Source organism: Syngnathus floridae, chromosome 16 (assembly GCF_059516105.1).
Source record: "Syngnathus floridae isolate MCC-2025c chromosome 16, RoL_Sflo_1.0, whole genome shotgun sequence".
NCBI classification, from domain to species: domain Eukaryota; kingdom Metazoa; phylum Chordata; class Actinopteri; order Syngnathiformes; family Syngnathidae; genus Syngnathus; species Syngnathus floridae.
Genome location: NC_142428.1, coordinates 2,030,563 through 2,053,595, shown reverse-complemented (window position 1 = coordinate 2,053,595; position 23,033 = coordinate 2,030,563). Strand labels below are relative to the sequence as shown.

The window sequence follows — 23,033 nt, the reverse complement described above, 5'->3', positions numbered from 1 at the left end:
GGGTGCGAGGCTATAGCCCCCCCCCCGCACACAGAACCACCCACCCAAAGTGTAACAGAAAAAAAAAAAAAAAGATTTTCTATTTCAAAATTAGCGACATTTATTGAGCCTTTCAAAGCAAGGGCTCAAGGCTTAAGGACATAAAATAATACATTCAATATTTAAAATGTGTAGTTTGCTCAGAAAGATGGAAACATGGAAAACTTTGGTAATATATAGAAAAAAACCTGCAAAAATTGCAATATTTATGCTTATAAAAAACACTTTTACAATTCAAAACATAAATAAGTTTCAACACCACAAAACAAAAAACAAATGGACAGCAATAAAACAAAACAAAAAATGCCAGTCACCGTGTTGCTTCATTGTGCTTTGTTTTCTTGTCTTTGGTTTTCCCTTGTCACAGGGTCAAACTGTCCACATTGTTTTTCCTTAGAATGAGTCAGTTCCAAATATCAAATTGGGAATACAAAAGGTTTGCTCCAGGGTCAAACTGTCAAGTCATATTTTTTTTCCCCCCAAGGAAATCATTCAAATTGAAGCAATATCCATTATTATTTTTGCCCCATTGGAATTCCAGATTAAAAAAGACACACCATGACCACCCCGCCCCCATCATAAGAATGGAAATAGAAATAGTTTGTTCCCGGGTGGAAAAAACAACAACATGATAACCATAACATGCAGTATCTTTGGGTAAACTAGCATAACGATTGTAGAAAGCCAAAACACACACCAATCTTCATACATAGAAAAATAAAGCTGCTCGGAGGAAAGAAATAGTGCTCTCGTTGTGTAAAAAAAAAAAAAACTCAATTAAATTAAAAAAAAATGTCAGGTGCAAAATGAATCCTTGGACAGCCAATCACGTGTCCACCGCGTCACCGAGGTCGGCCATGACGGCCGCTTGCCTGCGTGATGTCATCGGGGGCTCAAGATGGGCGTCTAATCCAGAAAATGGACAGTCACCCCATTTATACAGAATATATTCAACCGCGCTGAGCACAAAGTTCTCAAATTGTGACTTACCCCGAGTGGAAATGAAGCTTCGTGAGGAGACTTTCTCCCCTTCCTCCGGGAACGTGGTGGTCTAAAAAACAAAAGTAGTCACAGTTTTGGTCAAGTCTTGGACTTCATTGGCGTTTTTGCATCGTGTCGGGAATGTCCTACATGTCCAGGAGTTAGTCTGTGGCCATGTTGCAGAGGATTGCCGCTGTTGTACCCCGACGTGGGTCCAGATGACAGGCTTAGGCTGGATCCGGTGCACAAGGTACTGTTGCTGATCCTGCTTCCATGCCTCGGATCATCCTGCCAGCCCCCCCAAAAGGTCAGTGGTCCAGATTAAAAAAATGAGCCTCAGGTTCTAGACAGCCCACCTCTGGATCTGACAGTACCTTGGAATCTGGAGATAAAAGCTGCTCTTGAATCCTTCTCTTCTCTTTCTCGGTATTCTGGCGCAGTCGCTCCCTCGCCTTGGCGATCTCGCTCATGGCTTCCTGTCGAGCGCGGCCATAATCGCGCAGCAGCTGCCCGATGTCCGACGGGTGTGCGTTGTCGCTGCTCGCCGGCTCTCGTATTCTGCCCATAAGCGGTAGAGTTAGGTGCAAAGTAAAAGCAGGTTGGAGATGGGATGAGTCTGCGATATCGTACCTGCTGTTCTCTGGCTTCAGTTGTGGGCCGGGCGTGGTCGGGGGACGATGCCTGGAAGGGCTCAGGCTTCGAGCCCGACGACTCGTTTGAGAATGGTCCTCTGTCTTTTCATGCAAACCTTCGATGCTCAAACGGTGTCTAGGAAGGGAAGGTTTTAGTAGGTATTCATCCATTTGGACCAACCTACTGCCAAATCAAGTACTGGAGGTACTCCAGGACGTCCAGATCCTTGTTCCAGAGATGACAACACTGTCAGTCCATTACAAGCAGAACACTTACCTATTGTGAAGCTGCTGTTTTCCAAGGGTGGACGTCGGCGAATTCACTCGGAGATCCTCCGTGGATCTCGGAGACAGCATCTTGAGCAGGGCGTCCGTCTCTCCGAGGCCATAGTGCAGCTTGGCCTCGGCGAGCTCCACCGTCAGGGGCGTGGAGCTGGCCCCGAGGCCGACGGAAGCCATCACGTGCTCCCTTTCCTGACGCAGACGATCGATCTCTCTTAACCTTCGTTCGGAGTTGGAAGCGCAGCTCTCGCCGGTGTCTGTAGACGTGGAGCGCTGAGGGTTGATGCCGGACCAGTTGGTGAACTTATTGTGCAAGGGCAGGTTCTCGGGTAATGTCTCAGGGTCCACTCTGGTGATGGGTTTAGCGTTCAGCAGGATGTCAGTGCTGCACTCGCTGGGCGTCAGGGACGCAGTGGAAGATGGACTGCAGCTATCGCCGCTAAAAGAGACGATGCCTTGAGGTCTTTGCTGGGTTGGTTTGGTGCATTCTGTACCTTTGGGTTGGGTGACAAGAACGTTGGTTGTCTTTCCTGAGGTAGCGGCGTATTTCTGCAAGTCTGACCAGGGAGAAGAATTCCATTTGGGCTGAGGATGGGTGTTTGTATTTCTTCGGTCCACTGGTGAGTTTTGGAAGCAATCCTCTGAGTCTTTAAGGCCTGGAGCACTCACTTCACAGACCTTCTCTGGCGATTTAGTGAAGCAAAAGCCACAATCAGGTCCTGATGACCTGCAAGAAGCCTCAGTCTTGTCCACGCGTCCATGCTGATGTCTTCCTCCAGACTTGGACTGTTGCTGGACATCCACAGTGACAATGGGCGACAACGCCCGATCTGTGAATGTCGTCGCAGGCTTTGGCCAAGGGATTTGGTTTTCTTGTTGTCTGCTTGGTCTGTAGCTGTTTTTGGAGGCGGTGGTAAGATGATGGTGCGACATCTCAGGCAAGGTTTTCTTTACGGGGGCTGATCTTATTTGGCCTTGGCATCCGACAGTCTCAGGTTGGAAGACATTCGATGTACTGTCTTCTCTATCACCCGAGTCTTTGTTGGGTGAAATCACCTCAGCGCCAATCAGTCTCAATGTCACGTTGATCTCGTGGGATGTGGATCTTTGGTGCCTCTCTGTGTTTGTCAGTGTCAAAGGTCTCGTCTGAACGCCGGCATTCGAGGCGGTTTGAGTCGAGCAGTTGACGCTGACGTTGGGGATCGATCGAGGGCTTGACCCACTCAACCTGCGACCTGTCCTCAATCCCTGGACATCTTCCAGCAGGTCAGAGGTGCTGTGGATCAGTTTGGAGATGTGGACGGACATGCTCTCCATACTGGTCCATGTCAGGAACTCGTTCATTTGAACCCGGGTCTTGGGAACGTCCGTGTGGCTTCTTTTGTGACGCTCCCTCCTTTGCGGGGCGACCGACTCTGTCTGAACGCCTTCTACTTTTTCTGCAGTTGTGGTTTTCTTGTTGGAGCTTGGACTGGACTCTGGATCGGACGAGTAGACCAACCCGCCGGATGAGGTGTTGGTGACCGCCGGCTCGACGCTGCTCAGCGTGCCGGAGAGCCTTTTGTGGGCAGCGTAGGCGCTCAAATGAGAAGTGAAGGGCTGGTTCTGCCCGTTTAGGCCGTTGTCAACGCTACAGCACCTCGGAAGGCGTTTGTCAGCCACGTTCAAAAGCGAAGATTTGCGGGACAGATCGGCAGCACTGCCGAAGGCGGGGTTCTTGCAGCGGGAGCGGTCGCCGTCTTGCCACTGGTGAACAAATGGGTTGATGTCGCTGGAGGCAAAATGCATGAGGGATTCCTGAGACTTGACCGCATCCTGCAGGTCTTTGGTTCTTGGTTGCGGAGGTAACGACAATCTTTTTCTGCAAACCAAAACGTCTTTGATCAGATCCATTTTGGGATTCACTTTGGAAATGTCGGCATCCGTTTTGCCTTCACTCTCAAGTCGTAGTTGAGGAGATGCCCGTTTGTTGGAGCTTTGGTCTTCATCCGATGATGATGTCTGCAAGGAAGAGGAAGGGGTAGCTTGTATTTTGGTCCTCCTGAACCTTTTGGACTTTTTACTTAGCAGAGATAATCGAGACTGTGTGCCAACGGTCGCCATTTCAGATCCGCAGCCACTCATCTTTTCATTCCTTGATGCTGAAAACCTCTCTGGGACTTCAGAGTGACTCACACAAGGTCCTTCAGGTTCGATGGAAGTTCTGCTAAACTTGCACGAACAACCTTGACATTCATTGGTGGTGTTTTTCAAGCTCTGACTGCCGAGCAGATCTCGCCCTTTGACCGAAGGTTCATTTCCTTGTGGGGCATCAGTGACGTCACATCCATCAAAAGACAACTTGCGAGCTTCCTTTAGCGATGGTGCGTTCACGTCAATTCTGTCGTTCGGTTCGCAAATCGCATCGTTGGTTCCATTGGTGCGGCCAGCTGGTCTCTTGTCAAGTTTTGTCAATGGAGCAAGAGTTTCTACTTCAGGAGCTTCTCCGTGGTTGATCCCCTGATCGCTCTTGTTACCGTACGTCGGTTTCATTGGCTGATTGATTCTCTGATCAACAAAATCAGAGACAAGTCTCGGATTCCAGTTGCTGCTCCTGTTGCCACCGCTGCCGATCAACGAGCGCTTTAAATGCTCTTGGACCACTTCTGAGATTCTCAAGTCGATGGCGCTGCAGATGGCCTCAGACTGACAGCGGTAGATTCTTGCGGGGTGACCACTTTGACAGCCCGCCTCCTTCGTCTTGGCAACCACTTGTTTTCTTGCGACATGATCTTCGCCCACAGAGGGGTCACTGGCTTTCACAGGCTTCTTCAGCGATGGATCAGAAACACCGGTGGATTCAAATCCAAAGTTGGAGATTCCCATATCTGAGTTTTTCTTTTCATTGTTATCAGAACGTTTATCTCCCTGGTTTCCCAGAGGTGAAGGGCTTCTTTTTGGAATTTTCAGGCTCCCCTCAAAAGCCTCCTGCAGTTCTTGGTTTCGCTTCCTGGAATTTTTACATGCTGCTTCAGGTTGCAAGGCAAAACACGTTGCATCGACATCTTTGGTGGCATTCTGATCCGATGATTCAGGATCTGCAAGGAAACTTTCAGGCTTGCTGTTTGACTGTTCTTTCTCTTCCTTTGATATCCGAGTCTGGGTTGGTTGGTCCTTCCCTTGGGGGGCTGATGTTAAGCTATCAACTTCAGATGGACTTGGGCTGTCTGAGAGGCTCACACTGACTGAGCTGGAATGTTGGTTGCTTTCTTTTCGGAAAGACGGAGAATCTCGGTGGGTCTCTGTACCGCCTGCCAGCTCATGGGAGGGACTAGCATCCGTAAGTGGCGGCAGGTTTTCGGACAACCTCGCCAGGGCAGAACCAGGTAGACTTTTTTGCGCTTCTTTGAAATTGTCTTCTATTGCAATTTCAGATGTTGATTTGTGGAAATCTTTTTTGCCCCAGTGCATCCCTGCACGGAGAACCTGTTCTGGACAGCTGCCCCATTCTAGCCCGTCCGTCATCATCCTGTTGCCGCCCCGGTGATCAGCAACCAAAGAGTACGTGGGAACCACTTTTCGGCAAGAGCTGGTCACAGCAGAACGTTTCTCCACTGCTAAGGAGTCTTTGGACATTTCACTGTCTTCGCTGTCTGCTTCGCTCTGTGCCATTTGCGCACTCTTCAGCACAAGAGCCGAAGCTAAAGAATCGAGGGAGAAGATGCTGTCGGAGTCGGAGGCAGCTTCGTGCCGTTCCCCGACTACTTTCCATTCACGTTGCTGCCTTTCCACCCATTGGCCCGTCTTGCTCATCAGAGCCTGCGTGCTGTGCCATCGTCTCGAAGCCTCAAACGGAAGGTTTTGTTCGAGCTCATCACACAAGATGTCTGTTTTACTCGGACTTCTACTCACCACGTTACAATCTTCATGGATGCCAAGAGGCCGACTGGGTATCTTTTCTACACCGTTGGGGTTGTTGGAATCCAACGGTGGGTGCACGGAATTAGAGAAGGCTTTCCTGGTGACACCAGACTGGGATTGTCTTCTTAGATCCATGCAAAGACCTGCTGGTACGTTTGTTTTGGACGCTACATTTTCTTTGCCAGGTGGTTGTGTGGGGATACAAAGTGGTAACTTGGGAACAGCCGCTGGATTCTGCTCTGATCTGTTCTTAAAAGAAAGTTCTCTTTGAGGCAGCAGGGGTTTTCGTTCAAAGCGCCGCTGACGCTGTTGATCCAGAGAACCTTCCTCCATTTTGGAATTCGGCGCAATGTTTTCAGAAGATCTTCGTCTGTCTTGGCAGGACTGACTTAGTCCGGAGGGAAGTGAATCGGAGCAACTCTGGGTCCTTTCCCGGGGGAGGCACTCGTCTGAGAGCCACTTCCTGCTGCCAACGCAAGCAGGAGATGTGGACTTTGAGGTCAGTTCTGTGGATTGATTTCTCTTCAGGAACTGTCTGTTATGGGAACGGAAACATTTGTGAGTTCAGAAAATGTTTTGAGGAGTTTGCAGATGCTTACCTGAAGATCGGGGACTGCTGTGGGTACAGTCGGGACACAAGATCAGCAGAGAAGGAAGATCTCGGGGAAATGAATCTTGGTGGAGACCCCTCCTCAGGGCTTTCCTGTCCAGCGAGCAGGGCCTTTTCCAGTTGCTGCAATTCTCTCTTTGCTTCTAGCAGACGCCTCTTGCGGGCGATTCTCTCCAGCTGGAACTGCAGCTTCTTGCGGCGAAGGCGGCTCTCGGCGCGACGCAGGGCGTGATGCTTCAGGAGCTCCTCCTGGACTGCTTTCTTCTTGGCCCTGACAACCAGCGATGGACATTTGTCTCTCTGACTCTCCTGCTCGTCCAACACGTATGTGTTGAGGCACTTCAGAAGGGGGTCGGGCTGGGAGTCCGTTTGAACCCCAAGGTCCTGCGTGACGCTTTGCTCGACAGCCAGCAGGTGACGCTTCTCCTGGAGGATCCACTCCTGGACTGTTGGTTTAATAAATCACAGCTTATTTTTGAATCACAATTCATCATTTCACAATTTCATTTTGACTATTTTCAGAGTGTTTGAAAAATAAATGGAATTAAAGTGGGTCAATTCAGTCCAAAGCAGCCATTTTGGCTGCTCGTATGTTTCAATTTTGCTTACCTTCGCTATGCTGGTGCTGAAGCTGGGCCCGCTCCCTCTCCAGCTCGCTCTCGGCCCGCCTCTGCTCAGAACCGATCTCCTGGCGCAAATCCTCCACATAGCACTGCTGCTCCTGCAAACGCCGCCTGGCAGTCGACTCCTCGCCGGGGGACAAACGCAACGGCTCTTCATTCGTTTTGCTGCGAATAAAGACACACGAGTCAGACCGAGAGACTGGTCCGATTGGACTTTTAGGGCGTGTACCTCTGGTTTGGCGTCTGGGGGCCAAGGTCAGTGTCGGTGCCCTCACTTGCCTGAGGGCAGAGAAAGCAAAACATTCGGCACACGGCAACAACCGAGATGTTTGAGCCAAGCTGCACGTACTCTGCGTCGACGCTCCCGCAGGACGGCCGCCTCCGCCGGGTGGTTGAAGCGAAATTTATGAAGCCCTCCTAAGGTGATCACCATTCCTGCTCACACAAATGAGAAAACTCTTTTGGTAACATTCTGGAAGGGGTCAAAAGCGAGCAGTCATTTTCCCGACCTTGCGCCAGCCTGTTGGGCTGAGTGATTTCCCTGCCGTTGAGAAGGCAGACGCAACCCGGCAGCGGCCTCAGCGTGACCACGCCGCCGTCGTTTTGGATCTCACAGCTGGCATCGCCTGACAAAACTAATCAAATGAAATCAAATTAAAATAATAATAGTTTGTGAATAGTGCACAGGTAAACTGTGACTGATGTGTTTTCGTACCTATTTGCGGTTCTTCCAAGTGGTCTTGGGGTCCGATGCGGGTAACTCCTTCCTGGAATGAAAATGGGTGCAATCGAGTACATTGGCTCATCCTTTCATTTCAATTCTTCTCATTTACTGGCGGATTCAAAGAGGGGCTTGACGAGGTTTGATACGCGAGCTTCTCAACATCCAACTCAGAGTCTGAGCCTCTTTTCGAGATGGGTGGTGGACAGGAGCAGACAACTCAATTACCTTTTCTTACTGTAGCAGAATAGAGAAATAGCGAGAGAAGAAGAAGAATCTAGCAAAGAAAAGGAGAAAAGATCTTAGTCTGGACAGCTTGAAAAAGTGAAATGCTGACAAAGAGCCGAGCAAAGGTGGAGGCCAACTAAGCAGCTGCTTATCCAACAGTCCAGCACACACATAGCCCGCCTCACCATAAGGTGGTAGAAGACCACGCCGGTGCTGAGGACGTCCCCATCCAGGGCCAGCAGGTGCGGGCGCGGCGAGTTGATGAGGAAGCCGGCCCGGTCCCGGTTGATGTCCACGCTGTAGCGCTCCAGCAGTTCATGCTTATCCCGCCAACTCTCCGACCAGTCCTTGGTCAGCTGCTCCACCTGAGGAACGCCAAGGAGGAACATTGGAGATTAATACTTGACTGATAAAATTGCCCCACCCAGACAGGCGTTTACCTTCATCTCATTTTGCAGCACTATGTCCGAAAGCGTCCCGTCCCTCTCGTCACTCAGGGAGGGGCTGGGATCTCGCTGCTGGCGAGGCGGGAGAGGAAATCAAAAAAAAAAAAAAAAAAAAAAACCCCGAAGATGTAGAAGAAGCCTTACCATCCCATAGGTGAGCAGCATGCTCTTGAGCCTGTCGATTTCCTCCCTCAGCTCCCGGATGAGCCGCACGTTGGCATCCTGCACAAATGTTAAACCACTCTTTGGAGTTTGTTTCCATTTTGATCGATTGAGAGGAACCTCTGTGATATCAGGTTAGTGACCTCGTTGACCCGGGGCTTGTTGACGATATTCCGGGCGTGGGCGGCGTAGCGGAGGGTGCTGAGGCTCTCGCTGTAGCAGCTGGCGGAGGGGGAGACGGCTGCAAGGAACAAAAAAGAGCTTCAGTTGTGAAACTTGAAACCTTTTCCCCACATGCTGGACGTACTTGCGATCATGATGGTCTTGGAGTTGCCCCCCAGGCTGTCCTTCAGCAGCCAGGTGAGGACCGAGTCCCTGTAAGGGATGAAGCAGTGCCTCCGGCCACCGCTCCCTCCCCCGGACAGGAAGCTGCCGTGGCTGCCCGCCGTGCTGGCGTCGCCCTCCGAAGCCACGCTGTTGATGCTCTGGCAGCTGCTGGACATCTGCGAGTTCTGGGCTGAGGACCAAGCGGGACCGTGAACGCCCCGGGAGGTTTGGGGTGGTGGTGGGGAATCGATAATGATGACTAACCCAGGGCAGAAATGACGATGCCCAGCGTGACCAGCGACTTGTTGATGTTGGAGCCTTCAGTTAGTCGGTCTCGGCAGTAGTTGGGATCTGCTCTCTCGCTAGAGGCACACAAAATATTTTTAGAAAAAAAATAAAATATGAATCATTATATATATTTATATTCTATATTATGAAAGGATTTATATTTTTAATCATTTTGTAAAATTGTATAGATTTGAATCAGTGTAGAGTAAGGCTGCATTTATGTTTTTAGCCACAAGAGGGCAGCATTGTCAGCTTTGGCTCTCACCTCCCGGCCAGGTCCACCAAGTTGATCTTGCTGACGGTTTCTGAAGGCCTGTTGTTCTCAAGCGTGGCCTGTGAACGTCAACAATGAGATTCTCTCGGCATTCCCGCGCGTTCACAGTGGCCGTCAGACCTGAGTGTACTGGATGGTGAAGATGGCGTGCGAGCGGCTACTGGCGTCGTGGTTGTGCGTCGCCGCCGTGATGCGGTTGGCCACGCCTGCCTCTAGAAGCTCCATGGCCTGCTGGCAGTCTGACACCACATGCTGCGACAGGTCTGAAGACAAAGCGGCCAGAAAAAAAAAAATTAAATCAGTCATATTGTCTTTCTAAAGACATTTATTCAAGTTAAGTGGAGGCATGACATCAACCAATAATTGAGGAGATTTTTAAGATGCCACTGAAATGAGTCTCAAACACACACGTGTGCAACAGATGGGCTCGAGTGACTCCTAATGCAGCACGTGGTGCGTTCAAGGAGCTCACAGGAAATGAGCTCACTTCCTGTGGTCACCTGGGATTGTTTTGGCTGCAGACAATGAATGAGTAGATGTGTGTGGTGAGGATGGAGGGGAGGGGGTTAGATGTAACTGCCCAAGAAGTATCAAATTAACCAAAAAAGATGGCCACCTTGCACGTAGGGCCCCTTCTCAGGATGCTCCCGGACTCGTAAGGAGGTTCTCTTCTTCTGCTCGCCGGTCGCCAGCAGGTCTCGTACTCGCTCGTTATAGATTTCCAGAAAACTGCACAGCCAACAAAATAAAAAATTAACACATTTCAAATTCACTGAAACACGGGTTAGGCACAAATAAGCGGCAAGGTGCGCAAACACATTCGAGAACAGGAACAACTTGTTTTGTCGGATTCGGTTTGCCTCGAAGCATTGCGGGCCAGCTGTTGCGTTTGGATTTCGAGTAAAACGAGACGACACAAACGAAGCACTACCTGATCTCCACTCTGCTCGAGTTCTGCCCGTCGGGAAGCGGCGCCTCAGACCGCAATAGGCCCTTGAATGGCAAATTAGTGATGTTAAAGTCACAAAGTAAAGAACATTTTAATCCACTAACGTACCTGACAGATCCGAGGTGTCAAACCTGCAGAGTCCTGGTGTCAAAAAAATAGGTACATTAAAAAACACAGTTCAGCATTTGGGTCATGGCAAAGTATTTGGCTCACCGGCGTGCCCATCATGGTGTACGTCTTGCCGGATCCCGTCTGGCCGTACGCAAACAGACACACGTTGTAGCCCTCGGAAGCGCCGGCCAGCACCGACACACCCAAGTCCTGGAACACCTGAGCGAGCGAGAAACCCATGCACGGGAAACAAGACAAGGTCAGTGACTGGTGTGATTTGGTAACTCCAGCGATATGTTTGGAATGGCTGTGTGTGTGTAACGGGGGGACAACCTGATCTCTCATTCTACCTCCAAAGCATAACACAGTGCCGGATCAGCGAGGGCTCCCCCCCCTCCCTCCCGGGGTCTGGACCGTAGTCTCATCGACTAAGTACACACCGGAGCAAGTGCGGAGGAATGTTCTCAACGTTGCGAGCAAAGATCAAAGACGGGCACACTTTCAACAAAGTTCGGACCGGGAGAGTCCGAGTCGGCAAGCTTACAAAACGACGGGGATGGGTTTAAGTTGGACTTGCTTAAAAGGCCTCGCCAAAGCCCCCTTAAGCGACGTCCTTTGAAGGAGCGTGTGAATTGGCGCGTTTAGGAGCGGGACGATCTACTGACCAAGCACTTCTGGAGATAAAGTTCTCAGCAGGCCCCCCTTTCACGATGGAAGTGTGATTTTTGTTTCGCAACTCTTGCTGAATGAAAGCATTTGGGACCACCAAGGGTTAGCTAGCTAGTTTCTGCTTCTCAAAAGGCCTTGTTGAAGTTGACCTTTTTAAAAATCACTCCACAGGGACCGCCGCAAGTCTGGGGGTCGGAAAGAATCAGGAAGTTCACTCGCTTGGGCATTTCTATTTGAAAGCAGACAGCCGGTAACTTTTAGGAGGAGGGCTTGGCACAAACAACTGCAGTCTGGTGAAAGTGCCGACCGACATGGGCGCCTATAACGTGTCTTCGGGGACGGGAAGGAGCTCGCTTGGGTTGTGCACAAAGCACAAAGTGTTTGCCTTTGGAGAAAACAATGAGACAGGAAAAGCTGAACCCAGATTTCCTTCTGGTGTGTTTTTTCGTGACACCAAACCTCACAACAAGTTGCAATTTAAAAACAAGAGCTTACTGCAAGGAGCGGGCCGACCGCTTTTCTCACAAACAATTCTAAACAGCTGCAGAGGGTAAAAAAAAAAATTCTCTGTTGGTGTCCCACGCTCTGCGAGTGGTTCCCTTTAAACGCAACAGCTGGCCTCACTAACCCGGAGAGAGAGAGAAGAGATATCTGGACAGGGAGAAATATGTGGAACTCCGTTGGAACAATGCTCTCGTCTGTCACGCTGGGGACCGAATTTGTAGGTCAAATTAGCTCAGGGCTGAAGGGGAGGGAGGACGTGCGGTCGGACTGTGTGCGTTCCATTAAATGTGTGACGCGCGGATGATAGTACAGCTCGAAAAAAAAAAAGCAGGTGTGAGATTTATATTTTTAGCAATTAGCAAAATATTTATTTGTTACATTAATGCCACCATCACACAGTGCCGAGCATGATTTTTTTTGTTTGAGGCAATTTCTTCAAAAGTTTTATTTGAGGAGAGGCGTTCATTTTCCCAACACAAAGACTAATTGTGATGACAGAGTGCCCGATTGTTATGCCCGCGCCGTAAATGACACCGCACGAAGAAGTTGCCTCATCACAAACGAGACAAAAATACGGCAGCCGGATTAATGACTCGCTTGAAGATACAGCCATTGAAATTCCACGCTAATCATCTATTTGTCAATATGGCCTACATTTCTGTACTCTGTGTGTGAGATGGATTCTTGTAAACAGAGCAACTATTCTTCCACTGACACACAGACCTACAAACTGTGAGAATCAAATCCAAGGAGGCGGAGGATGGAAGAGGAGGGGGGAAAAAAAAAAAAGTTGGAGCCAAACTCCAACAGGGATGACGTATTTCCCCCCTGAGTGCAAACTCATAATCTTTCGCATTTCTGAGCAGTTGACTGTTTACAAGCGTCAAAGAACAATACGTGTGTGGGGGGAGCTTTTCATTAGCCTTCAAATAAAAAACTAACACAGACTAAAAAAAAAAAAAAAGGCTGGGAGCATTGTGGTGATCTTTTTCCTTTCCTCTCGTCTATTTATGGAGCGCTTCCTTTGGTGTAAAATTGAAAATGCAGAGTGGTCAGAGCACAGTTTTTTCACTGGCTCGCTTGAAGGATTCCGCTCCTTAGCAGCGGGCGCTTCTCCTCCCTCACAAGCAGATAGAAAACTTTTTTTTTTTTCCTTTTTTATGTCAACCACATCTGCACCCCCACTCGGTTCTGCTGTAAACGAGTCCGGCAAGCCGCGCTGGGCTATCCCGAGGGGGGATCGCACGGCCTGGAAAGGCACGAGTTAAAATTCCGTCTCACTTCACAAGCGTTTGCGTCAGCTCAAACAAGAGCGTTTCAGAAAAGGCTCCCTCCGGCATTCTCGCTGCTGACCCACGGCGTCCTTTTCGCCCACCGCGGGTCAGCAACGGAATGCAAAGTCCTGAAGTCTGACAGCCATCTTTTTCCAAATACAAAGTCAGTTGTGATGAGAAACAGCCACCCCCCCCCAAAAAAAAAATCACAAAATCTCAATTAGCCAATTTGAGGGAGGCATGGCGGCTAACAGATCTTATCACGCTGTGTTTTTGTTTTGCTGACCTCCTCCTGCGACGCACAGCGGGGGTCATCGGGCCGCACCGACCAGTAGCAGTAGTCGAAGCCGAACTCCAGGAGCTTCTCCCGGGAATCCACACCGTGGTCGGCGCGTGGCTCCAGCTGTGGAACGCAAAGTGGTTCATAGCTTACAAATAAATAAATAACGTTTGAAGTGGAAACTTGTGAGCAAGCGATTTTGGGTCATTAGCGCCGCTTGGAGCGCGACCTGCCTCAGTGCACTTGACACCGTTCTGCTTACTGTCGGGGAACCAACAATGATGAGCAATGGAAAGTCGGCGTAGCAAATGACTTGTGGACAATGTGTTTTTTTTGTTTGGCTTTTTCATTGTTTTTATTTTCATGGTTCAAAAATAAAATCATTGTTAGGACTATTTTTTAAGCATATTTGTATATTTTTGTTGGTCTAATATTTGGGTTTTTCTCCATCTTTCAATATTTTCAGCATTATATTTTTAGCTCAGGCTCGCTTGTGACTCGCATGAACAAATCTCTGACATCCTTTAAGTAACTTGGTGCTCACTGTGATCATTTTGCCATCATGTTTCATTTCCTCTCTCAAGGAGTCCCACTTTCCGCAAGTAATGCGTCCCTTGAGACCCGCCTGATGTGGTTGATCTCGGCCCCGTCACATTTGTAACACATCTCCTCCTCCCCTGACCGCAAGACTTTTCCTCAAATGTAAACACGGATCTCAGCGGAACCGCTCTGTGAACGTAAAATGCGCCGGCCAATGGGACGCCTAAGCACGGGTCACGTGACACGGCGGGTCGGTGTCACATTACGAGACGACGTCGCCAACGAAGTAATGATTCCCACATGCCGAGACTCAGCGGCTAGGAATAAAAGTCTCAAGTCAACACGGAACGGAGCTTCTTATCTTGTGTATGGAGGCTCACAAACGCTTGGCAGGAAAAGCAGAAGGCTTACTTACAACAAGAACCATTTTGATGGACACCATCAGAGAGACGTTCACGTAACAGTTATCTAATATTTCCCCCTCGCAGGTGATACTCAAATAAAGGAAGTAGAAAAAGCATGTAAATACCAACCTTGACATTTTGGATCCTCACAAACTTGTCCTCCACCTGGACCGCCAGCCTCCCTCCATCTGCACTTTCCCTGTACAGCAGTGACAACAAGACTGTGATTATGATTTTGGGTTAAATGAACAAATGTGTTACTTTTTTGCCACAATGCATTTGTTAAATGACCGTTGACCTGTTCTTACTCTTTCTAGAGTGCCCACTATGACACTGAGACAAGCTCCTCTAAGCTCATCGGTACGGCACTAATATTTGTTGTTTCTGGGCAGAGGAAAAGAAACTCCAACTTTCTCTCAGTAATAATCAGGGGGTATCTGGGGAGCTCTATGCTATGTTCCAATCCAATCCTTCCCAAAAAAATTTGGAGTGTTAGTTGGACGCTTGTAAGTTGCAGGTCAGCTCTGTGCTGTGAGAGCTCCTGATGAGATTCAAATCAAAACAAGAGCGTAACATGCAGCGGGGCCGGCTTGACAGCGAGAGGACTGGACTTCATCCAGGCCAGCATCTGGGTCTTTGGATGAGCAGAAACAGCACACACACAAAACTAATAATAATAAGGTCATCTCTCCAAGTGTGCACATCTGATGCAACCTGAGTACTACACAAGGCAATACGCTAAGTTCAGCTGAGAGTAAGACTGGAGGTGTGTGTGCATTTATTTACCTCATTGTGACCAGTACTTTTGAGAAAAGTGATATTTTTCCATTAATGGCATATTTCTTACAAATATTTGAATTATTTGAGAATTGCACTAACAACATGCCTGTGGAGCAGAACCAGTGTTGCACACATTTGTGACCCCGATATTTCAGATAAGCGACGAGTGAATGGTGAACTTAATTTGACCTTCTGTAAACTTTTAAATGCAAATGCACTGTGCCTTTCAGTGACTTTACCAGTTTCTGTCAGTGATGTGGCCATTTTGTTGGCTCTCTGAGTGAAAAAAATGTATTGAAATGCATCCAAGAAGAGGGGGACAGTGAGTCTCATTTGCATGACAGATGACAAGTAATTTTGTGGTGCCAAACAGCAGGAAGCGTGCATGAAAGAAAACATTGTTTGGACCTTCAATGGCCTTTGTTAAGGTTTTTTTGTTTTGAATCAAATACAAAAAAGTTAATTGTCCATCCAGTTTAAAACAATTTTAAGTGACTATTTAAGAACGTCGAATGGGTCAAAATGTCAGAACATTTGATTTGGAAAAAAAAAAGAAAAAAGTGACACTTGAAAAACATTGTTACTTCATTAATTTACAAAAAATATGATCTTAAATTCAGAAATTTAGATGAATATTAGGACTGGTATCGCATTATTTTATTTAGTTAAAAATAATAATTTTGTTTTATTGACAAGTAATGTTGACAGCGCCACTTCACGATAAACAATTAACATGACAGGAAAAAGTGCACTTTGGCATTATGGAAATAAGTGAAATTGTAAGTTTCAATCAAAAAAAGAAGTGTATTGTAATATTCGTTTCTGAAGAAAGTAAGACGACTTTACCTGGCGTTGAGCGGTCGGACACGAACCGCCACTTTGACGTTGGCCATGCCGACTGCAGTGCTCCACCGCTCGGCGTCAACAGCTCACAAACGCACCCGGCGTTGGACTCAACAGGGTGTCTCCATCGCGGGACTCGGGACATGGCTTTCCCAAACAGCCGCGGTTGGTGGAAGCGCGTAAGAGCCGCTCATCAAGCCATCTCCTCCGGAAGGAAGTCGCCGTCTTACCGAACACCAACCGCTAGACGGACACTTTCAAACTGACAAGCCAAGCTACGGAACTTCCTGCTGGGCTCCCAAAGTCAAGAGTGGGCGGGACCGCGGCCGAGCAAAAAAACAAAACTGTAGGAAATGTTCCCCTCTATCGGCCGAAACAAGCCCCAACACTGTAAAAGATGTTTTGTAACGCTGCAGCTCTGCTTACAGTGATCTTATGTAAACATTAGAGTTCTTTATTATGATTATCCACATGTCAACTCAGTGACAAAATATTAAAATTTTCTTCAAAAACGAACTAAACAAGCAGCAGCATAACGGGGAGACAGTGAGGAAACGCAGGCGTGCATTTATGTAAGGACTCGCATGTCAAAAGTGCTACATTGATAAATGTTTTTTTGTATATATTGAACTTTCTACTTTACAAGTTACAGGGCAATGCCTGTGTTTCTTTGGTTATGTGGCGCCCTCTAACGTCTGTTTAGAGAGTTGCAGCAGGTCTACTTGACAGGAGGCGCTGCTGTCTCCAAACTTCTCCTTCAGCTCCTAAATTGTAAGAATCGATTCAAGATTATGAAGATGATGGATTTTGGATTTTCCACTTACAGCTGGAAGGCTCTGCTTCGGCAGTTTGGTCAAGTGAGATACGAGCTCCTCATCAGACAGCAGGCCTCGATCCACCAGTCTCCTCACCACATACAAGTAGTTGTTCCACTAAATTATAACAAAATAAATAATCGGATTCGTAAACCCAAGTAAAGATGCACGAAGAGAAGGTAAAGGATGGAGCCATTTTTAAGTGGATGTTGTGATGAACCTCGTTGTTGCCGGCTTCCAGCACGGCGGTGATGGTCAGTGGGGTGAAGAGCAGGTGGAGGGGGGCACCGCGACAGTCGTCTTGCTCCCAAAGCTCGCTCAGCTGCTCCAGCAGCGCTCTGACAGAAGGCTCCGACTCGGCGCCACCTGACAGAGGAGCCAGAGGAAGCTCTGCAGACACTGGACACACACAAGATGATTAGTGTTTTATTTTTTCTATTTTTGGTTCACCATTTGCTTACCCAATTGGCAGGCCAGCAGAACGGTGGCGTTGAGCAGCATCTGCTCCGACACGGCTGTTAAGAACTGAACACAAACGGATTCATAAAGAGGTGTTAAATTACAAGTGACCGAGAAGAACACGTTCAGCGTGCTTGCACCTTTTTACAGCCCAGCGTGTCTCGCACTTTCCGGAAGAGCTTTTGGAGTTGCGAGCCGGTCGGCAGCTCCTCGTCCATCCTGGGCCCCGCGGCCACGCTCAGTAGGTCCTGTCAATCAAGTTGAGAAGCTGGCACCAGTTAGTCATCAAATAACCTTCACGGCAGAGTTTAATTGTTGCGTGACCACGCTCATAACTCAAAACCGTTCTTGTCGTACCTTGATGGCGATAAGTACGTCAGAAGGCAGCGAGGCAGCGTGGGTGCAATAAGGAGGGCAGGACGTGACTCTGGCGCCTCCTTGCGTTCTTTTGGGGGTAAGCGGCGGGCCCGACTCGTCGGCCGAATCGGCAGTCAGGGTTTTGATGAGGCGCTCGTACCTGCATTTCCATTCTCGGCGGATGAGTGCTGAATGGAAGAAGGGAAGGCCGACTCTTAACGACGTTGATTGAGCAGATAGGAAGGCACGGCGGACACGAAACGTACCGGTTATGTTAGCGGAGAGCCAGCTGCAGGCTTTTTCTGTGGCCAGGTGGATGGTGATCTTTTCAGAGGTGGACAGCACCTTATGACAAAGTTTGGAAAAGTTACAATCAAATACAACGAAAACACAGGGTTTTTTTTAAAGTTACAAATAAAATGTGACTTACAGCAGGGGAGGTGTCATCAGGGAGCAAAATGCGAATGGCTTCTGGACTCTTTTCGCAGCAAAATCTGCACATAATTAAAGATGGAGATAAACAAAAAAAATTGACATGATGAAAAGGGGAATAAATAAATGAATGAATGAGAATTGTGGCACCTGGTGGCTCTGCTGAGAGCCTCCAGTCCCGCCTCACAGAGCTGAGCGCAGATGGACTCGTTGAGTTTGGACCGGTCGGCTTTGGGTGATTCCAGGCCGTCTCGGAGCATCTTATCCCCTCTTTCCACCAGCTCGCTCACTAACGTCGCCCTGTGAGCAGCAAACCCTTGCCAATTTGCATTTTTTTCTGTCCTGAATGTTCACGATTCACGCTGGACCTCCTCGTAACTGAGACGCTCTTATACGCACTTCATGTGCTTGACAGCGTTGGAGCCGACCCGCTCGGCCACAAACTCCACCGTGCGGCGCAGGGATGGCGGCTGGTTGTGGAAGAACGCTTGCTCCAGGTCCGCCTGCAGTTTCTGCTGCGACCGCGTGCTGCCGCCTGCCACGTCTCGAGGCTCGGCCGACGTTGGTGTGATCTTGCGGACGATGCCGCCGCCCTTGGCGCTGCTTCCTGACACGAAGGCTGCCAGGAGCTTGCGGAACTCGTCTGACGGACAGCGAAAAATTAAGGTGGGCTCACACCACGTGATCAAATGTGAACAACACTTACCGAGAAAGGGACAGCATGTGTAGAGGAGCTGCTGGTCCACCAGCGGAATGCAGTCCTGTATCGAGACACCACACAATTTTTTTTTTAATCACAATTAAACCTATGACATCATCCATGCATCCATTCCAAAATGGCATTTGAAAGGACTTACGAGTCCGGCGGCATCGGCGTCGCTCTCCTCCAGTTCGGCCACCTTGGTGAAGTCGCTGGTGAAGAACAGCTCCTCTGGGATGACGGGGATCTGGTAAAGGCAAAAAGGTACGTCGAGTGTGAGCGGCGGTGTTGCAACACGACTTGAAAGCGTGCGGGGAGCCGCCCACCTGGAAGAGCCACCCCAGCACGGACAAAATCAGCAGCCTATTCAGGTAAGACGTCTCACTGCATCTGCCCGGAATGATTTTCCTTCCGGTGCATACAAAAACAGAGCCCATCTCAAGTGTTCCTAATCAAGTGGCTTGGTATCCCTTCGCTACCTGTAGAGGAGACACAGCGTGCCCAGGACCACCCTGTAGGTGGGTAGCAGCGGCCCGGAGAAATCCAGCATGGAGAGGAACTCCACCAGCCAGGGCACGGTCAAGATGGTGCGCCTGCGCTTCACGCTGTTCCTCAGAACGCCGCACACGTCCAGCACAGGAATGCTCTGTTCAGGTAGCACATGCAGGCAGAGTGGAACAAAGGGAGGCAAAAAAAAAAAGAAGAAGACTTTTTTATTTTTTTACCTTGCTCCGCAGGGCGACTGCCGCCTCCTGGATCTCCCTGGAGGGCTTCTCTGTCGTCCGGTACGGTAGGAAGGAGATGAAGCCCAAGAACTTGGCCAGGAGACGAGCGAGGAGAAGCACCGAGGCGAAGCGCTGTTTCTCGTCCTGACGGGAGGTCGGCGGTGCTCGGTCAGCTTTGGCGGCGCGCACTTTTCATTCGCGGCCATCTGCGTACCTGCTGCTCCAGGTCCCCGTCGCCGGCCGCCTCTTCGCCGTTCTCTTGTTCTCCGATGGGAGTCAAGATGGAGACTTCGTCCAGCTGGAGGAGCTGCTGACACAAGCGGTCCTGCAGGTGCTGGTTCAGCTGACAGCTGACACCAAGTTGATCAAGTTACATTTAGAGAAAAATGTCTTTATATATTTATGACTCGACAGCCCCTCACCAACTGGCCGCTTGCAAAAAGTCCCGGAAGAATTCCTGGTGGCCGGGAAAGGACGGCGGCGGGCAGGGGCCGCCGATGCCGTGAGGCTGGATGAGACGCTCCTCCAGACGCTTCAGGCGGCCCAGGCCGTCGGCTCCCAGCATGCCGAGCAGGTCGGCGTCGGGGTTGTCGCCGGTGGGGCCGTTTGCGCGAGGTCCCTTACACATCTACGCAGGGGAGAAGAACTTGGGAGTGGATTCATGTGGAGGGAATGAGGTCGGAAAGAGCGGACCGACCTGAACGAGCTGCTTGAGGAAGAGACGAGAAAAGTGCGAGTGGTTTCCAGCGGCGGTCAGCTGACTCATTATTCCTCTGAGAAAAAAAAATGACAGTAAGATGAGTTTAAACAGCATCAAAGTAAAGTCACAATAAAAAAAACTTTGCCCTGCCTGATGCGACTCCCGAGGGTGACGTCGAAGTTCCAGCCGGGCTCTTTGTGGAAGTCCTCCCATTCTCGCAGCACCTCGTAAAAAATGTCCCTGAAATAACAGAAGTTGCATTTCATCCAGATAAGCGAATCCGTCTCCAATCTCGTAGTTACCTTTGCTTTTTGAAGGTGTGGAAGGCCTTGTCACTGCCGAAGTTGGAGCGATTGTCCGTGGCGGGCTGGAAGGGCACCGAGTGGATGAAGGTGGAGACGGAGGGAGAGAGCTACAAGACAACGAGCTTTAAAATTCATCTCTCATCATTTCAACGACCACTTCATGCCACAAATAACTAGATCTCTTTACGCTACCTTGGCCGGCCGGCCGTCCTGCGCCCGAGTCAAACGATCCCTGAGGAGCGGCGAGAACGATGCCACTCTCTCGTTCTCGGCCAGAAGACGTAACGTGCACTTGTCCAGGTGAGCCAACAACCTGCGAAACAAAACGAGAGTCAAGAAAAAAGTACGACAGGCGACTGTACGAAAATGAAAACTCACTGATGTTGATGCTCCAGTACCTTCACCGCAAAGTAGACACAGTTGTGCACGTTCTTCAGGTAGCGTCTCTCCAGGACATCTACAAAAACACAGAGTCGTCACAAGAGTGGAATTTATTCGATATAAGCAGAATTGTCAATTACTCACTCGTGTTGAGCGGAAACACACGCTCCTCCTCTTCCTCGCCGTCGTCGGGAGGGCGAGATTGAGACGTGAGCAGCTGCATCGCAAAGAAGAGCTCCAGACAAACATTTGGCACCTGGTTTTCTGAGAAAAATAAAACAAAAAAATCCCAAAAGATATTATTTTGCACTCTTTCCTCGCTTTTCTGGCACCCCGTTGAGGTTCGCGTACCGGAAATGCAGGCGCAGTACAGCTCCGCCAGCACATCCAGCTCCGAGGTCAGCGTGACGTTGGACGGGTCAGGACAAGGCGCCTGTTGCTCGGGTGTCACCTTGGAGTCGAGTCTTCCGACCCCGGACTTGGTGGGGGTGTGCGGGTCCTCTGAGGGCGGCGGAGGAGAGCAGGTCTGCTGGGTTCGTTTACACCTGGAGACAGGAGGAAAGAATGACAACTGGTTGTTTTATCAAGTACACCTCAATTAGAACCTGTGTCAGAAAATATCCTAAAAAGGTTGGCATGATCTTGTGGACGATGCGCTTACTTTTCTCTCTTGAGTAGCTCCCTCTCCTCCATCAGGCTGTGGGGGCTGCCCGCTGTCACCCACCTGTCGGGCCTCTCCGTCCCTGCCGGCGTCGGGCTGGGGACTTCCGTGAAGGGCGTGGAGGTGAAGCACGTCTTTGGCTTGGAGTGTGACCGCTCGCCGCTTACCGGCGTTGGGTTGATTCTTCTGGATGGTTTGCTTCCCCTGCAGGACAAATTATAGCAAATCTAAAGGACAAATTCTTTGGAAAGCAGAGAAGAGTCAAATTGGCTCACATAGGGGTAACAGGTGACGAGCCGACGGGTGGGAATTCCTCCAAGTTGTTGAAATTAAGCTGACCCGCAGACGGAGGAGAAACCTGCTCGCTGGCCCCACCCAAGGCTCCTCCTCTACCGTTTCTTCTCCCGTTGTCGTCGGCGTGATACGCCGCTCGCCCTCCTCCCGCATGCCTCCCCGCGCCATTCCCGGTCCTCCTGCGACCCTTCTGGAGTTCCGGGGAAGACATCACGTAGTCTCCAAGACTGATCCTCTGGCTCGGCCTTCGCTCTGAACCCGAGGGCCTGGACGCCGGACTCCAACCGGTGGAAAAGGAAGGGCTGCTGACGTGACTCAAGCCCGACTCGGACCCCGAGGATGCCGCAGGCGAGAATAGCTGCACCCGGCTGCCGCTGCGACAGCCGCCGCCCATCGACCTGCCGGCCCTCCTCTCGGCGGGGCCTTGTGACGAGGCGGTTGGCCTGGGGGTCTTGGCGGGGGTGGAGGGGCCATGGGTGAGGGCCTGGCTGCTCTGATCTCGGAGAAAGTTAAGCAGGAAGGGGACGAATTCTTGCTTGCTGACGGTGGACTCCGGATCGCTGAAGGTCAGACTGTTGCTATCCTGCTAACAAGAAAAAAATAAACCTTTAAATGAACAACAGCAATCTGAATATCATTGACTCCTATTTTGATAAATGCATTAGGAAGAAAATAACCCCCCAAAATTCTTGAAAAAAAAGAAGAAACTCTCCAATAAGGTTCTTCAACGAAAACAAAGGGTTTGGAACCCCAAGAAACAAACATTCAGAAAAATATTAAAATGGCCATTTTGACGAAGCTAACTACGCTCCGGCTAATGTTTATTTAGCAGCATTAACCATCCAAATTATAACAGCAATATAACAAAGGGAATGCAGACACTTTTAAGAACTTTTTCTCAGCAGCGACTAATGAATGTGTCCTTATTCCGAGTTAACGCTGCTTAGCTGTCGAGCTAAAAGTTTTGTTTACAATCCGCAATGTGCTCATGTCAACCAATTAGACAAATAGCACGACACCGAACCCGAGTTGAGCGAGTCACCGAAGGGGTTCAAGAGTATTTCCAACCCACCTGGATATTCTTCAGCCAGTCCAAGACCTTACTAAGGTCCACTTTCCTTGTCAGTAGCGATTCCAAAAGAGCCGCCATTCCGAGGAGGCACTTGCGCGGGGGATGAACTGACAGGAAGAGGGCGGGGTCAACCAATGGACATGCGCACAAGTGGTAACATGTGACGTCAATATTTTTTTATTACGATCTGCATTTAAAATGAAGTTCTATAATATAACGAGAATTTCTTGCTTCTCGACAAAATACGTTAAAAACAGCACACGTA

General features: G+C 49.6%; 2 protein-coding genes across 4 annotated transcripts; both read right to left on the bottom strand.

Moving 5' to 3' along the window:
- Positions 1–75: 75 nt before the first annotated feature.
- Positions 76–16,153, bottom strand: stard9 (StAR-related lipid transfer (START) domain containing 9). Of its 2 annotated transcripts, none has more exons than XM_088356342.1 (27): positions 15,871–16,153; positions 14,374–14,443; positions 13,307–13,423; positions 10,676–10,792; positions 10,571–10,603; positions 10,445–10,506; positions 10,130–10,242; positions 9,634–9,776; positions 9,505–9,572; positions 9,216–9,313; positions 8,932–9,141; positions 8,768–8,865; positions 8,607–8,684; positions 8,457–8,534; positions 8,202–8,381; positions 7,783–7,834; positions 7,577–7,702; positions 7,417–7,502; positions 7,297–7,346; positions 7,054–7,232; positions 6,434–6,890; positions 1,930–6,369; positions 1,651–1,788; positions 1,395–1,578; positions 1,171–1,308; positions 1,030–1,090; positions 76–945 (listed from the first exon to the last, which is right to left on the bottom strand). In XM_088356342.1, the coding sequence occupies exons 1-27, from the start codon at positions 15,915–15,917 to the stop codon at positions 866–868; spliced, it is 7,503 nt and encodes a 2,500-aa protein (XP_088212468.1). In that variant the 5' UTR covers positions 15,918–16,153; the 3' UTR covers positions 76–865. The 2 variants fall into 2 exon arrangements, with proteins under 2 accessions (XP_088212468.1, XP_088212469.1); XM_088356343.1 differs by having other exon boundaries at positions 8,457–8,531.
- Positions 16,154–16,300: 147 nt separating this feature from the next.
- Positions 16,301–22,927, bottom strand: cdan1 (codanin 1). Of its 2 annotated transcripts, none has more exons than XM_088356348.1 (27): positions 22,769–22,927; positions 21,678–22,282; positions 21,403–21,606; positions 21,093–21,286; positions 20,886–21,005; positions 20,739–20,817; positions 20,553–20,673; positions 20,358–20,467; positions 20,206–20,295; positions 20,053–20,128; positions 19,778–19,983; positions 19,570–19,705; positions 19,356–19,499; positions 19,110–19,276; positions 18,957–19,038; positions 18,788–18,877; positions 18,637–18,691; positions 18,330–18,573; positions 18,081–18,230; positions 17,929–17,992; positions 17,765–17,843; positions 17,499–17,686; positions 17,282–17,389; positions 17,144–17,207; positions 16,903–17,081; positions 16,692–16,799; positions 16,301–16,631 (listed from the first exon to the last, which is right to left on the bottom strand). In XM_088356348.1, exons 1-27 carry the CDS (start codon positions 22,844–22,846, stop codon positions 16,542–16,544), a joined length of 3,831 nt encoding a protein of 1,276 aa, XP_088212474.1. In that variant the 5' UTR covers positions 22,847–22,927; the 3' UTR covers positions 16,301–16,541. The 2 variants fall into 2 exon arrangements, with proteins under 2 accessions (XP_088212474.1, XP_088212475.1); XM_088356349.1 differs by having other exon boundaries at positions 21,678–22,279.
- Between the last annotated feature and the right edge of the window lie 106 nt (positions 22,928–23,033).

Coding starts and splice junctions, on each gene's coding strand:
- cdan1 (XM_088356348.1), bottom strand. CDS start 22,846: ATGGCGGCTCTTTTGGAATCGCTACTGACAAGGAAAGTGGACCTTAGT. Junction 21,287..21,402: donor GAGCTACTCAAGAGAGAAAA/GTAAGCGCATCG, acceptor TCCTGTCTCCAG/GTGTAAACGAACCCAGCAGA. Junction 17,687..17,764: donor GCTCTCCGCTAACATAACCG/GTACGTTTCGTG, acceptor TCTTCCATTCAG/CACTCATCCGCCGAGAATGG.
- stard9 (XM_088356342.1), bottom strand. CDS start 15,917: ATGGCCAACGTCAAAGTGGCGGTTCGTGTCCGACCGCTCAACGCCAG. Junction 10,793..13,306: donor GCTGTGCGTCGCAGGAGGAG/GTCAGCAAAACA, acceptor TCGCTCGCTCAG/GTGTTCCAGGACTTGGGTGT. Junction 9,314..9,504: donor TTGGTGGACCTGGCCGGGAG/GTGAGAGCCAAA, acceptor GTGTGCCTCTAG/CGAGAGAGCAGATCCCAACT.